Raw genomic sequence first — 13,980 nt, forward strand, 5'->3', positions numbered from 1 at the left:
AGCCACAGGCACCGCCCTCTATATGTTTTTTTCAAAAAGATAATAACTAAGATCTTTCTCACTAGAGAATGATTGGATTATTGTGCGTCTGTTCATTATGATGATGAACAGGAATCTTTTTGTAATGGACCTCAGAGTTATAGGGTTTAATCAAAATCTTTATTCAGACACCCTAGGGTACTCATCATAGATTTCTAATTGTCTTTTTAAATTATTTTTTATTTTTTTTATTTTTTTACATTCAAAAATTAATTTTATTCGCTATATTAATAAGGAGCCAGTTTTATAAAAAAATAATACTTGATGAGACCTCTGTAGGTAAATTTATTTTTTTAATTACAAAATTATTTACTCATTCTCATTGAAAAAACTATCGTCAACTTTCATTTGTAAATGAATCAATACAATAAAATGCCTGGCACATAGGAGTAAATATGACCTTCCTTATTCTGTGCTTTCAGAGTACTCTTGAAGTTAATATTTCCAAGAAATGCAATGATTCTTGAGCACTGTTCAGGGGAAAATTGATAGTTATAGAGCGTGATGTACTTTGAAAAAGAGATAACTGGCTGTTGTCATTTTCCATTTTTGGTGGCAGCCCATCTGCTTACAGTTGCTCTTAATAAATTTCTGCTATTAAGTGTAAAAAAAGAGAAAACGATAACCGAGACATTACAGGAAAATAAGTTCATAAAATAGAAATATTTTAAATTATATGCAGAAGACAAACTTTCACATTCTGATGTAACATTATTCTCTAATCTATTTTAATTAAATTATGCTATGGCCTCATTACACTTTTTTAGATTATAGACATATTTATTTATTTTATTATTATTATTTTTTTTGAATTTCTCTTCCATTTATTCTATTAGTATTTAGTAAATATCTTTTAGGTGCCCAGCTAAGTGTCAGTTACTGGGGATATAAAACTGAATAAGATGAACACAGTTCTAGTCCTCAAGGAAATACTCTGGCTATGGTAGCAGGGTGTGATGGCACATGTCTGTAGTTGGAAGCTGAGGCAGAAGGATTTCTTGAGCCCACGAGGTTGGGGCTGCAGTGAGCTATGATGGCAGCTGTGAATAGTTAACTGTATGTCCTCCAACCTGGGCGACATAGGGAAACTGGGGCTCTCTTTTTGTTTAAAGAGGCTATTTTTTTTTTTTTTTATTGTTGGGGATTCATTGAGGGTACAAAAGCCAGGTTACACTGATTGCAATTGTTAGGTAAAGTCCCTCTTGCAATCATGTCTTGCCCCCATAAAGTGTAACACACACCAAGGCCCCACCCACCTCCCTCCTTCCCTCTTTCTGTTTTCCCCCCCATAACCGTAATTGTCATTAATTGTCCTCATATCAAAATTGAGTACATAGGATTCATGCTTCTCCATTCTTGTGATGCTTTACTAAGAATAATGTCTTCCACGTCCATCCAGGTTAATATGCAGACAGCAAATGGATGGCTTGTGTTTTTTAATCCAGTCAACCAATCTATGTCTCTTCAGTGGGGAATTCAAGCCATTAACATTTATTGAGATAATTGATAAGTGTGGTAGTATTCTATTCGTCTTATTTGGTGAGAGTCCATTGCTTAGTTTTATCTTTTGCATCAGTGTGGAGGTTTGGTTCTGTCCTTTAATTTCTGAGTTCTTACTTTGCTGCTGATCCATTGTGGTGGTCAGTGTGCAGAATAGGTTGAAGTATTTCCTGTAGAGCTGGTCTTGTTGTGGCGAATTTCCTCAATGTTTGTATATCCGTAAATGATTTGATTTCTCCATCAATTTTGAAGCTTAGCTTAGCAGGGTACAGAATTCTGGGCTGGAAATTGTTCTGTTTAAGTAGATTAAAGGTAGATGACCATTGTCTTCTTGCTTGGAAAGTTTCATTAAAGAAGTCTGCGGTCACTCTGATGGATTTGCCCCTGTAGGTCAACTGGCGCTTACTCCTGGCAGCTTGCAGAATCTTTTCTTTCGTCTTGACTTTGGACAGGTTCATCACAATGTGTCTTGGAGAAGCTCGGTTAGAGTTGATTTTTTTTTTTTTTAACTGAGTTTCAGACATCCACATTCCACACAGAAAGTAGACATATTTATTGATCAGAATTATGATCACTATGTTACAGAGTGAAAGGACAGTTATAAAACATGTTTAGTGGAATTCCATTTTTGCTTAAATGTATTTTTGAATTCCATTTTAATTTATGTATGAGCGTTTTGGCTATATTATTTTTTCAAAATTAATATTGATAGATTTTTGTGGAAGATTTCACACCAAATATGGCCATCATAACCACTCTGGGCAATAGTATTTAGAGTTCTTTATTTTTGCTGATGTAGTTTCAAGTTGCTATGCTGCAGGTTAGTTCGCAGCATACTTTGAAAAATTTTAAGCTGGTCAGGGGCGGTGGCCCACACCTATAATCCTAACACTTTGAGAGGCCAGGATGGGTGGATTGCTTGAACTTAGGTGTTTGAAACCAGCCTGAGCAAGAGCAAGATCTCATCTCTACTAAAAATAGAAAAAAAATAGCCAGTCCTTGTGCTGGGTGCCTGTGGTCCCAGCTTCTTGGCAAAAGGATAGCTGTAACCCAGGAGTTTGAAATTGTTGTGAGCTATGATGCCATGGCACTCTATCTAGGACAACAGAGTGAGACTCTGTCTCAAAAAAGAAAAATTTTAAGCCAACAGAATAATTGAAAGTATAATGAGTATTTGTCATTAATACTCAAATAATGAGTATTTGTCACTTAGATCACAAATGATTAAATTTGATCACATCTGCAATGTTAACATTTTTCTTTTTTTTTTGAGGTACCGCTACTTTGCCCTGGGTGGAATACACTGGTGTCATCATAGCTCACTGCAACCTCAAACTATTGGGTTTAAGCCATCCTCCTACCTCAGCCTCTCTAGTAACTGGGACTACAGGTGCACACCACCGTGCCTGGCTAATTTTTTCTATTTTTAGTAGAGATGGGGTCTCGCTCTTGCTCAGGATGCTCTTGAACTCCCTGACCTCAAGCAATCCTCCTACCTTGGCTTCCCAGAGTGGTAGAATTATAGTCATGAGCCACCATGCCTGGCCTGTCATTTTAATATTTGGTTTTGGTTTGTTTCATCTGTTATTTTTCCTGACTTTCTTGCTTTCTGTGCAATAGTATTTGAATGTATTTTTGAATTCCATTTTAATTTATGTATGAGCATTTTGGCTGTATCTCTTTTAGTAATTGTTCAAGGGATTATAATGTATATCTTTTAACATTTTGCAGTTTATTTCTTAGTATTGTACCTTTTCATATAAAAATGTAGACACTGGGCAGTGCCTGTGGCTCAAAGGGGTAGGGCACCAGCCCCATATGCTGGAGGTGGTGGGTTTAAACCCAGCCCTGGCCAAAAACTGCAAAAAAAAAAATGTAGACACTTGTATATATAGTTGAATTTATCCAGCATCTTGCTACCTTTTTTGTCATAAACTTCACAATATAGTGCTGTAGTTTTTACTTTAAACAGTCCTGCTGGGTGCAGTGGCTAACACCTGTGATCTTAGCACTCTGGGACCCTGAACTTGGTGGATTGCCTGAGCTCAGGAGTTTGAGACCAGCCTGAGCAAGGGCGAGACCCTGTCTCCAAAAATAGCTGGGTGTTGTAGCGGGTGCCTGTAGTCCCAGCTACTTGGGAGGCTGAGGCAAGAGAATCGCCTAAACCCAAAAGTTTGAGGTTGCTGTGAGCTAAGACACCACTACACTCTGCTGAGGGTGATCAAGTGAGACTCTGTCTCCAAAAAAAAGAAAAAAACCCCAGTATCTTAAAGAAATTCAGGGTTGGCTCCTGTGGTTCAAGCGGCTAAGGCGCCAGCCACTTACACTTGAGCTGGTGGGTTTGAATCCAGCCAGGGCCTGCCAAACAACAATGACAGCTACAACCAAAAATGGCCAGGCGTTGTGGCGGGCACCTGTAGTCCCAGGTATTTGGGAGGTTGAGGCAAGAGAATTGCTTGAGCCCAGGAGTTGGAGGTTGCTGTGAGCTGTGATGCTATGGCACTCTACCCAGGGCGACAACTTGAGGCTCAGTCTTAAAAAAAAAAGGAAAATTCAGTGAAATTAAATTAAGAGGAAAAATCAGTCTTTTATAGTTAACTCATTTATTTACCATGTCTAGTCCATTTGGCACCTTTTAATATCCCTCCTGTATCAATTTTCCCCATTCTTTTTTTTTGGAGACAGACTCACTATGTCATCCTCCATAGAGTACCGTGGCATTACACAGCTCACAGCAACCTCAAACTCTTGGACTTAAGCATTCTCTTGCCTTAGCCTCCCAATAGCTGGGACTATAGGTGCCCACCACAACACCTGGCTATTTTTTGTTGTTGTCATTGTTGTTAAGCAGACCCTGGCCAGGTTCGAACCCACCAGCCCTAGTGCATGTGGCCAGCACCCTAACCACTGAGCTATGGGCGCCAAGCCAATTTTCCTCATTCTCTATTTGCTTCTGGACTCCAAATATAGAATGAATGAGAACTTTTGATATTATAGGTCACCAAGACTCTATTCTTTTCTTTTTTTAAAAAAAAAATCTTCCCTCTTTTGGGTAATTTTTTTGTTTATTTATTTTTTTTTTTTTTGTAGAGACAGAGTCTCACTGTACCGCCCTGGGGTAGAGTGCCGTGGCGTCACACGGCTCACAGCAACCTCTAACTCCTGGGCTTCCGCGATTCTCTTGCCTCAGCCTCCCTAGTAGCTGGGACTACAGGCGCCCGCCACAACGCCCGGCTATTTTTTTTTGTTGTTGCAGTTTGACCGGGGCTGGGTTTGAACCCGCCAACCTCGGCATGTGGGGCCGGCGCCCTACTCGCTGAGCCACAGGCGCCGCCCTTTTTTGTTTATTTTTGTTTGAGACAAAGTCTCACCTTCTTGCCCCCAGTAAAGTGCCAGGGCATCAAGGTGTACAGCAACCTCAAACTCTTGGGCTCAAGCAATCTTCTTGCATCAGCCTTCCAAGTAGCTGGGACTATAAGCACAGGCCATAACACCCAGCTATTTTTTAGAGACAGAGTCTCACTCTGGCTCAGGCTGGTCTTGAACTCATGAGCTCAGGCAATCCACCTTCCTTAGCGTCCCAAGTGCTGGGATTATAGGCGTGAGCTACCATGCCCAGCCACACTAGTGTATTTTTTTTTTTTTGGTTGCAGATTGGCCAGGGCCGGGTTTGAACCCGTCACCCTCGGTATATGGGGCCGGCACCTTACCAACTGAGCCACAGGCGCCGCCCAGTGTATTTTTTTTTTTTTGTAGTTTTTGGCTGGACCAGGTTTGAACCCACCACTTCTGGTATATGGGGCTGGCGTCCTACTCCTTTGAGTCACAGGCACTGCCCTACTAGTGTATTTTTGAAAATGAATCCTAAATCTGAGGTAGTCAGACGTAAATTTGCATGTATGTATGCCAAAATCTTCCTGTTTAAAAGTATGTAGAAAACTTCCTCTTTTTTTGAGCACAACTAATGAAATCTCCTTCCTTGGTTCTTCAGTGTAGGAATGGAAAAACCTCGGTTTATAAAGTCAGTTTTAACTATTTGCTTTTCTTGCAGCTTCCCCTCTTAAAAATAATGATGAAGGCTCATTGGATATCTATGCTGGGCTGGACAGTGCTGTTTCTGGTATGTAAATTTCATAAAATAGTTTCATTTTGTTTGGTCAGTTTGTTGTATTTATTTTGTTGGTACCAATTCCTGGTATAATAACTTTTAGCTCCTAAACAATTTGCCCATTCTTTTTTTTTTTTTTTTTGAGACAGAGTCTCAAGCTATCGCCCTGGGTAGAATGCTGTGGTATCACAGCTCACAGCAACCTCCAACTCCTGGGCTCAAGCGATTCTCCTGCCTCCGCCTCCCAAGCAGCTGGGTCTATAGGCACCCGCCACAACACCCGGCCATCCTTTGGTTGCAGGCATCATTGTTGTTTGGTGCCCAGGCTGGATAGGAACCCGCCAGCTCAAGTGTATGTGGCTGGTGCCTTACCTGCTTGAGCCACAAGCGCCGAACCCAATTTGCCCATTCTTAGAAATGATTATACTTAGATAATTATTTTCTTGCCCAAAGGTTGATCAATAAAACACATTAGGCCAGGTGCAGTGACTCACACCTGTAATCCTTGCACTTTTGGAGGCTGGAGTAGAGGATTGCTTGAGGCCAACAGATTGAGGCCAGTCTGGGCAACACAGTGAGACCCCATCTCTAAAAAATTTTTTCAAAAATTAGCTATTCAGAAGGCCGAGGTGGGAGGATCACTTAAGCCCAGGAGTTTGAGATTACAGTGAGGGGTGGTCATTGGTCTCTAGCCTGGGTGACAGAGTAAGACCTTGTCTTTAAAATATATATTTAAGGCCAGGCACTGTGGCTCATGCTTATAATACTATCACTCTGGGAGGCTGAGGTGAGTGGAGACCAGCCTGAGCAACAGGGAGACCTGGTATATACTAAAAATAGAAAAACTAGTCGGGCATTGTGGTGGGTGACTGTCATCCTAGGTATTCGGGAAGCTGAGGCAAAAGGATCACCTAAACCCAAGAATTTGAGATTGCCATGAGCTATAATGACACCATAGCACTCTACCCAGGGCAACAGAGTGAGACTGTCTCAAAAAGAAAAAGGGTATATATTTTTTGGCACCTTCTCTGTGTATGTGTGTGTATCAAAAAGTTAGTACACATTGGGCAGTGCCTGTGGCTCAGTGAGTAGGGCGCTGGCCCCATATACCAAGGGTGGCTGGTTTATAACCTGGCCTCGGCCAAACTGCAACAAAAAAATATCTGGGCGTTGTGGTGGGCACCTGTAGTCCCAGCTACTTAGGAGGCTGAGGCAAGAGAATCGCCTAAGTCCAGGAGCTGGAGGTTGCTGTGAGCTGTGTAATGCCATGGTACTCTACTGAGGGCGATAAAGTGAGACTCTGTCTCTACAAAAAAAAAAAAAGTTAGCACACATTTATTATTCATCTAGGTTTCGGATCTGATTGGTCCTTGTGCAAAAATACTTTCTACCATTATTGAAAGGCAACCAGTACCAGTGTCTGTGCATATGTTTCTAGTTATATTATTGTATGTTAAATGATATTAGAACATTAGAAAATAGTAGTTATTATGAATATTTCCTTTTTTTTTTGAGACAGATTCTTACTTTGTCGCACTCAGTAGAGTGTTGTGGTGTCATACCTTACAGGAACCTCAAGCTTTGGAGCTCAAGCTATTCTCTTGCCTCAGCCTCCCAAATAGCTGGGACTACAGATACCTGCCACAGGCTATTTTTAGAGACAGAGTCTCATGTTGCTCAGGCTGTTCTCAAACTGATTAGCTCAGGCAATCCACCCACCTTGGCCTCCCAGAGTGCTGGGATTACAGGTGTAAGCCACCTCACCCGGCCTTTGAATATTTTCAAATGTATCAGTAATAGTGATAAGCATGTAGTCTAATGACTTATCCAAAATTAAAAACCTTGGCTGGGTGCAGTGGTTTATACTTTTAATTCCAGCACTTTGGGAGGCTGAGGCTGGAGGAATTCAAGACCAGTCTGGGCAATATCTTGAGACCCTGTCTCTATAAAAAATAAAATCGGCTGAGTGTGGTGGCATGTGCATCTGTAGTCCCAGCTATTTGGGAGGTTGAAGCAGAAGGATCTCTTGAGTCCAGGAGGTTGAGGCTGCAGTGAACTATGATCACACTACTGTACTCTAGGCTGGGCAACAGAATGAGAACAGTCTCAGAAAAAGGAAACAAGGCTTGGCGCTCTTTGCTCAGTGGTTAGGGCATCAGCCACATGCATCAGGGCTGATGGGGACAAATCTAGCCCACGCCTGCTAAATAACAATGACAACAACAATAACAACAACAAATAGCCAGGTGTTATGGCAGGTGCCTGTAGTCCCAGCTACTTGGGAGGCCGAAGCAAGAAAATCACTTAAGCCCAAGAGTTTGAGATTGCTGTCAGCTGTGGCACTATGTCTGCCAAGGGCGACATAGTGAGACTCTGTCTTGGGGGGTGAGGGGAAAGGAAATAAAATAAATTTCAAATCTTTACCATAATCAGATCTCTAAAAGTTTTGGACACACCTGATCAACAGTCATTTTAGGTAAACTGGTATTTTAGTCATTGTAGTCATCTGTGGAATCAGTGTAAATTTGGAATATAAGTGAAATGAAATGCAGAATGAAGTGTAGGAGGTAGAGAAATGTATAACCCAACATCGAAAAGTGTAACAAATATTTTAATGTAAGGTTTTTAAATTTCTTTATTTTTAGATTGTGCCTCCAAAACCTGTGTGCCATCAAGAAATTGTTTAGATTTATATGAAGAGATCCTGACTGAAGAAGGAACTGCAAAGGAGGCAACGTATAATGATGTATGGTTTGCTGCAACTCAGAAGGACAGTTGTTTACTCTTTCGTAGCTCCTTAAGAGCAATCAGCAGCTTACTATTAAATATTCTGTGTTTAGGAACTAGCTCTTAGACTTAGAGAATTTTTCAGTCTGTTTCTGCCTTCAAATCTGCTTAAAGGAATGCTTTCTGAATACTTGTCTAAATTTAGTTACAACTTTGCTTGATTAAATTTAAGTGTCTAAATGTATGACACTTCAAAAAGGTATCAGTTGAAGTGTAACATTTTAATCTTTTCATGATTTGTGCTAAATTTTATTGTATGTTGCATGAAATATCCTGAGGCTTGGGCAGCACCTGTGGCTCAAGGAGTAGGGCACCAGTCCCATATGCTGGAGGTGGCGGGTTCAAACCCAGCCCCGGCCAAAAGCCACAAAAAAAAAAAAAATATCCTCAGGCTTGCATTTATTTCTAATGCATTTGAGTTTTAAGGTTTGGAGTTTTTAAAGAAGCAGTAATCTTACTAAATACCTATTAGAAGTAGATGCCATCTACACTTCTTGGTGGATTGAGTCACCAAGTTTTCAACATTTAAAAATGTCATTTTAGGCTCAGCGCCTGTAGCTCAGCGGTTGTCGCGCCAGCCACATACACTGCGGCAGGCGGGTTCATATCCGCTCAGGGCTTGCTAAAACAACGACAACTGTGAGAAAAAAATAGCTGGGCATTGTGGCTGGCACCTGTAGTCCCAGCTACTTGGGAGGTTGAGGCAAGAGAATTGCTTAAGCCCAAGAATTTGAGGTTGCTGTGAGCTGTGACGTGACAGCACTCTACCCAGGGCGACATAGTAAGACTCTGTCTCAAAATAAATAAATAAATACAATAAAAATATCATTTCAGCTAAAATAATAAAATAATCCTTAAATTTAGTCCTTTTATATTTTACAGTTGCAGGTAGAATATGGAAAATGTCAGTTGCAAATGAAAGAGCTGATGAAAAAGTTTAAGGAAATACAGGCACAGGTACGATTTTAAGAAGTTTTTTTTGTTATAAATAGAGATTGAAATGCTAAAGTGTTGGCAATTAAAGATGCTTTATTTTAGTATTAAATGAAATAGGAAATCTGGGAAATATACATTATATCTTGTTTTGATGAAATTGATACAGGAAAACTGCTTAATTATTGTTAAATGACATTGACAAAGATTTGTTAGATCAATTAATAGTTAAATAGTAGAAAATTTTTTGCATCATAATACTTGATGTAAAAAGAGAAGAAAATTTGTAGTGATAATGATAGCTAGTTTAAGAGAAAATGGCTTTCGTCGTGCCTGTAGCTTAGTGGGTAGGGTGCTGGCCATATACATCCAGGGTGTCAGGTTCAAACCCGGCCCAGGCCAGCTAAACAACAATGACAACTGCAATAAAAAAAGGGTGCCTGTAGTCCCAGCTACTTGGGAGGTTGAGATAAGAGAATCGCTTAAGCCAGCTTGATGCTTGTAGCTCAGTGGCTAGGGCACCAGCCACCTACGCTGGAGCTGGAGGGTTCGAATCTAGCTCCGACCTGCCAAACAGTGACAACTACAACCAAAAAATAGCTGGGTGCTATGATGGGTCCTGTAGTCCCAGCTACTTGGGAGGCTGAGGCAAGAGAATTGCTTAAGCCCAAGAGTTTGAGGTTGCTGTGAGCTGTGACATCACGGTACTCTACCAAGGGTGACAAAGTAAGACTCTGTCTCAAAAAAGAAAAATAAATAAATAAATAAATAAAATGAAAAGCAAAAATAGAAAAACTAGCCAGGTGTTGTGCTATTCAGGTCATTGAGGCTGGTGATTGCTTGAGCCCAAGAGTTTGAGGTTACTGTGAACTGTGATACTATAGCATTCTACCCAGGGCTACAGAGTGAGATTCTGTCTCAAAACAAGAAAAGAAATGTCATGCCCTATTCTTTTTTTTTTTTTTTTTTTTTTGAGACAGAATCTTACTATGTCACCCTTGGTAGAGTGCCGTGGCATCACAGCTGACTGCAACCGCAAACTCTTAGCCTTAAGTGCCTGCCACAAAGCCTGGCTTTGTTGTTGTTGTTGCTGCAGTTGTTTAGTTGGCCCGGGCTAGGTTCAGACCCGCCACTCTCAGTGTCATTGGCTGGTGCCGTAACCACTGTGCTATGGGCACTGAGCCATCATGCCCTTTCTTATTTTTATTTTTTTGGTAAAATTACTTGTTTTCCTTTTCCTGGTAGAACCAGTCCACTAGATTCTTTCTTTCTTTTTTTTTTTTTTATTGTTAGGGATTCATTGAGGGTACAATAAGCTTGTTACACTGATTACAATTGTTAGGTAAAGTCCCTCTTGCAATCATGTCTTGCAGATTCTTTCTTTTTTTTTAAATCTAAGAACCAATACATTGTTGCAAGTTTAACCTAAGTTGTTAAATTTGTACTTTTTTTTTTTTTTTTTTGTAGAGACAGAGTCTCACTTTATGGCCCTTGGTAGAGTGCCGTGGCCTCACACAGCTCACAGCAACCTCCAACTCCTGGGCTTAAGCGATTCTCTTGGCTCAGCCTCCCGAGTAGCTGGGACTACAGGCGCCTGCCACAACGCCCGGCTATTTTTTTGGTTTGCAGTTTGGCCGGGGCCGGGTTTGAACCTGCCACCCTCAGTATATGGGGCCGGCGCCTTACCGACTGAGCCACAGGTGCCGCCCTGCACTTTTCTTTTTACCTTTTAATATAATGACTGAGGCAGACCTTTTTTTTCCCTGTTGTTTATTGATTTTTCATTTTGATTCCTGTTTTAAGTAGTTTCACGTTATGTGAGTATTGAAGAACAACTCAGTCTTTTTCCTCTGCTCTCACACCACAATTGTCATCCACACCGAAGATTTCTGTGACCAAACGTGTTTCTGTGATCAAATATGTGTGTGGGAGTTTCTCCCCACCACCAATCGACCTATCAGTTCTGTAGCTGACACCAGTGTCTTCCAATTTGATTCCAGCACTATCTACTGGAGATAGTGTCAGATCCCACAGGATAAGGGCTCAGTTCCCTAGACTGTACCCTTTTTTCTTCCCTTTAGACACTAGTCCCACGTCTGGAGCCTCCAGAACTTCTGATCTACTGGTTTCTGTTGGGGTAAACAATCCCCTCTTTGGGTTCTATTATTTTGTTAGAGTGATTTACAGAACTCTGTGAGGAACACTTTTTTCTTTCTCTCTTTTCTTTTTTTTTTTCAGTTTTGGCCTGGGCTGGGTTTGAACCCGCCACATCCAGTATATGGGGCCGGTGCCCTACTCCTTGAGCCACAAGCACCACCCCTTTTTTCTTTTTTTGAGACAAAGTCTCAGGCTATCGCCCTGGATAGAGTGCTCTGGTGTCACAGTCCACAGCAAACTCTTGGGCTCAAGCGATTCTCTTGCCTTAGCCTCCCAAGTAGCTGGGACTATAGGTGCCTGCCACAATGCCTGGCTATTTTTTTGTTGTTTTTGTCATTGTTGTTTGGCAGGCCTGGGTTGGGTTTGAATCCGCCAGCTCCAGTGTATGTGGCTGGTGGGTCATGCCTATAATCCTAGCACTCACTTGCTGAGTTGCTGAGCTAGTTGCTGAGCTACAGACGCCGAGCCTGCAGTTGCAATTTTTGTTTAGCAAGCCTGGGCCAGGCTTGAACCCTCCAGCCTGGGTGTATGTGGCCGGCACCCTCCCTACCCACTAAGCTACGGGCGCTGAGCTGAGTTTTTCTATCTTTAGTAGAGGTGGGGTCTCACTTTTGCTCAGGCTGGTCTTGAACTTGTGAGCTCAAGCAGTTCACCCACCGGGGCCTCCCAGAGTGCTAGGATTACAAGTGTGAGCCACCGTGCCTGGCCATTAGTTTTTCTGTTTTTAGAGATGGGGTTTTGCTCTTACTTAGGCTGGTCTTGAACTCCTAAATTCAAGTGAGTGCTGGGATTATAGGCATGACCAACCATGCCTGGCCTTCTAGGGCTTTTTTAAATAGTTACCTAAGATAAATTGTATCACATCTGACATGTGTTAGCATTCATCAATTATTAGCTAATCTAGGTAGTAGGGTTAATAATCATGTAGATAGGTGCTTTATTACTATATGTTATGGTATTTTAGAATTTCAGCTTAAAAAATGAAAACCAGTCACTGAAGAAGAATATCTCAGCACTTATCAAAACTGCCAGGGTGGAAATAAACCGCAAGGATGAAGAAATAAACAATCTTCACCAAAGGTATAACTGAGGGGGAATAGTATAGATGTTATAAATTATGTGGAATGTTTTTAACTTTGGATAGATGACAATCATGTATTTTATTAAATATTTAAGGTTTAATGTGGGTGGTGACTAATATTACAATGGTATATTATTACAGTGATAATTCATATTTTGATTATGAATGGTACATTGCTACATACCTCTCTTTTTTTCTTTTTGGCCAAGGCTGGGTTTGAACCCGCCACTTTCGGCATACGGGACCAGCGCTCTACCCCTTTGAGCCACAGGCGCCGCCCTGCTACATACCTCTCTGAATATATCTAGTTTCTAGAAGACTGGCATCTTTCTCTAGTATTCTTTGCCTTGGGGAAGATGATGGTTTATATGTCATGGATTCTCCTAAGTCCCCACCAAATTATTAAATTATCAAGTCGGGATCTGTGCTCACAGTGCCTGTTAATAAGCTACTCTTAAAATATCTCTCAATTGTATATTCCTTTCCCCCTCAGGTAGATTTTCTCCATTAATTTCTCTTTCCTTTTTTGTTTTAGTAGCGAGTGATAGTCTGTTCCAGAGAAGTTTATCTCTGTCTTTATAGCCAGGCCTCTGAAAAAGTTGTCTAAACTTGATGTTCTATCTCTTTTTTTTGTTTTTTTTTTGGAAACAGAGTCTCCCTTTTTGCCCTCAGAGTGAGGCTCAGCCTCCCAAGTAGCTGGGACTACAGGTGCCTGCCACAATACCCAGCTCATTTTTCTATTTTTTGTAGAGATGGTGTTTTGGTTTGCTCAGATTGGTCTCAAACTCCTGAGCTCAAGCAGTCCACCCAACTCAGCCTCACAGAGTTCTGGGATTACAGGTGTGAGCCACTGTGCCCGGCCTGAAGCTTCCCTTTTAACTTGGCTTTGTGCACTATTTGACACAGTTGCCTCTTCCTTGAAGTAGTCTCTCCCCTTGGCTTTCTGTGACATCATGATGCTTAGTTTTCTTCTTAACTTGACATTTATTCTTCTGTACTTGGCTGTTATAAGTTGGAGTTCATCAGAGCTCAAACCTCTGTTCATTCGTTTCTCTATCAGTATTTCTCTTTTTTATTTTTTTTAACTTTTTTTTTTTTTATTAAATCATAGCTGTGTACATTGATATGATCATGGGGCATCATTCACTAGCTTCACAGACCGTTTACCAAGTTTCACATATACCCTTATAAGATGCACTGCTCTCTATCAGTATTTCTTAGAGGTTGTCTCATCCTTGCTAAGTCAGTTCCATTTATATATAGATACTACTTCACCTGTGTATATAGTTATACCTTTAAAGCTATATATATATATATTTTTTTTTTTTTTTTTTGAGACAGAATTTCACTATGTCGCTCGTAGAGTGCTGTGGCG

At 41.0% G+C, this 13,980-nt stretch overlaps 1 protein-coding gene across 6 annotated transcripts in view; it reads left to right on the forward strand.

Annotated features, from left to right (window-relative positions):
• Nucleotides 1-13,980, forward strand: part of CASP8AP2 (caspase 8 associated protein 2) — a 50,350-nt gene that overhangs the window by 10,112 nt on the left and 26,258 nt on the right. For 5 of the 6 annotated variants that reach the window (XM_053591976.1, XM_053591979.1, XM_053591981.1 and 2 more), the window contains exons 3-6: nucleotides 5,591-5,659; nucleotides 8,293-8,393; nucleotides 9,317-9,391; nucleotides 12,489-12,604. In XM_053591976.1, coding sequence (XP_053447951.1) covers nucleotides 5,591-5,659; nucleotides 8,293-8,393; nucleotides 9,317-9,391; nucleotides 12,489-12,604 — 361 coding nt within the window. The remainder of the gene's footprint in view (nucleotides 1-5,590; nucleotides 5,660-8,292; nucleotides 8,394-9,316; nucleotides 9,392-12,488; nucleotides 12,605-13,980) is intronic. The other variant, XM_053591980.1, reaches the window with a different exon arrangement.

This window comes from Nycticebus coucang, chromosome 5 (genome assembly GCF_027406575.1).
Source record: "Nycticebus coucang isolate mNycCou1 chromosome 5, mNycCou1.pri, whole genome shotgun sequence".
NCBI classification, from domain to species: domain Eukaryota; kingdom Metazoa; phylum Chordata; class Mammalia; order Primates; family Lorisidae; genus Nycticebus; species Nycticebus coucang.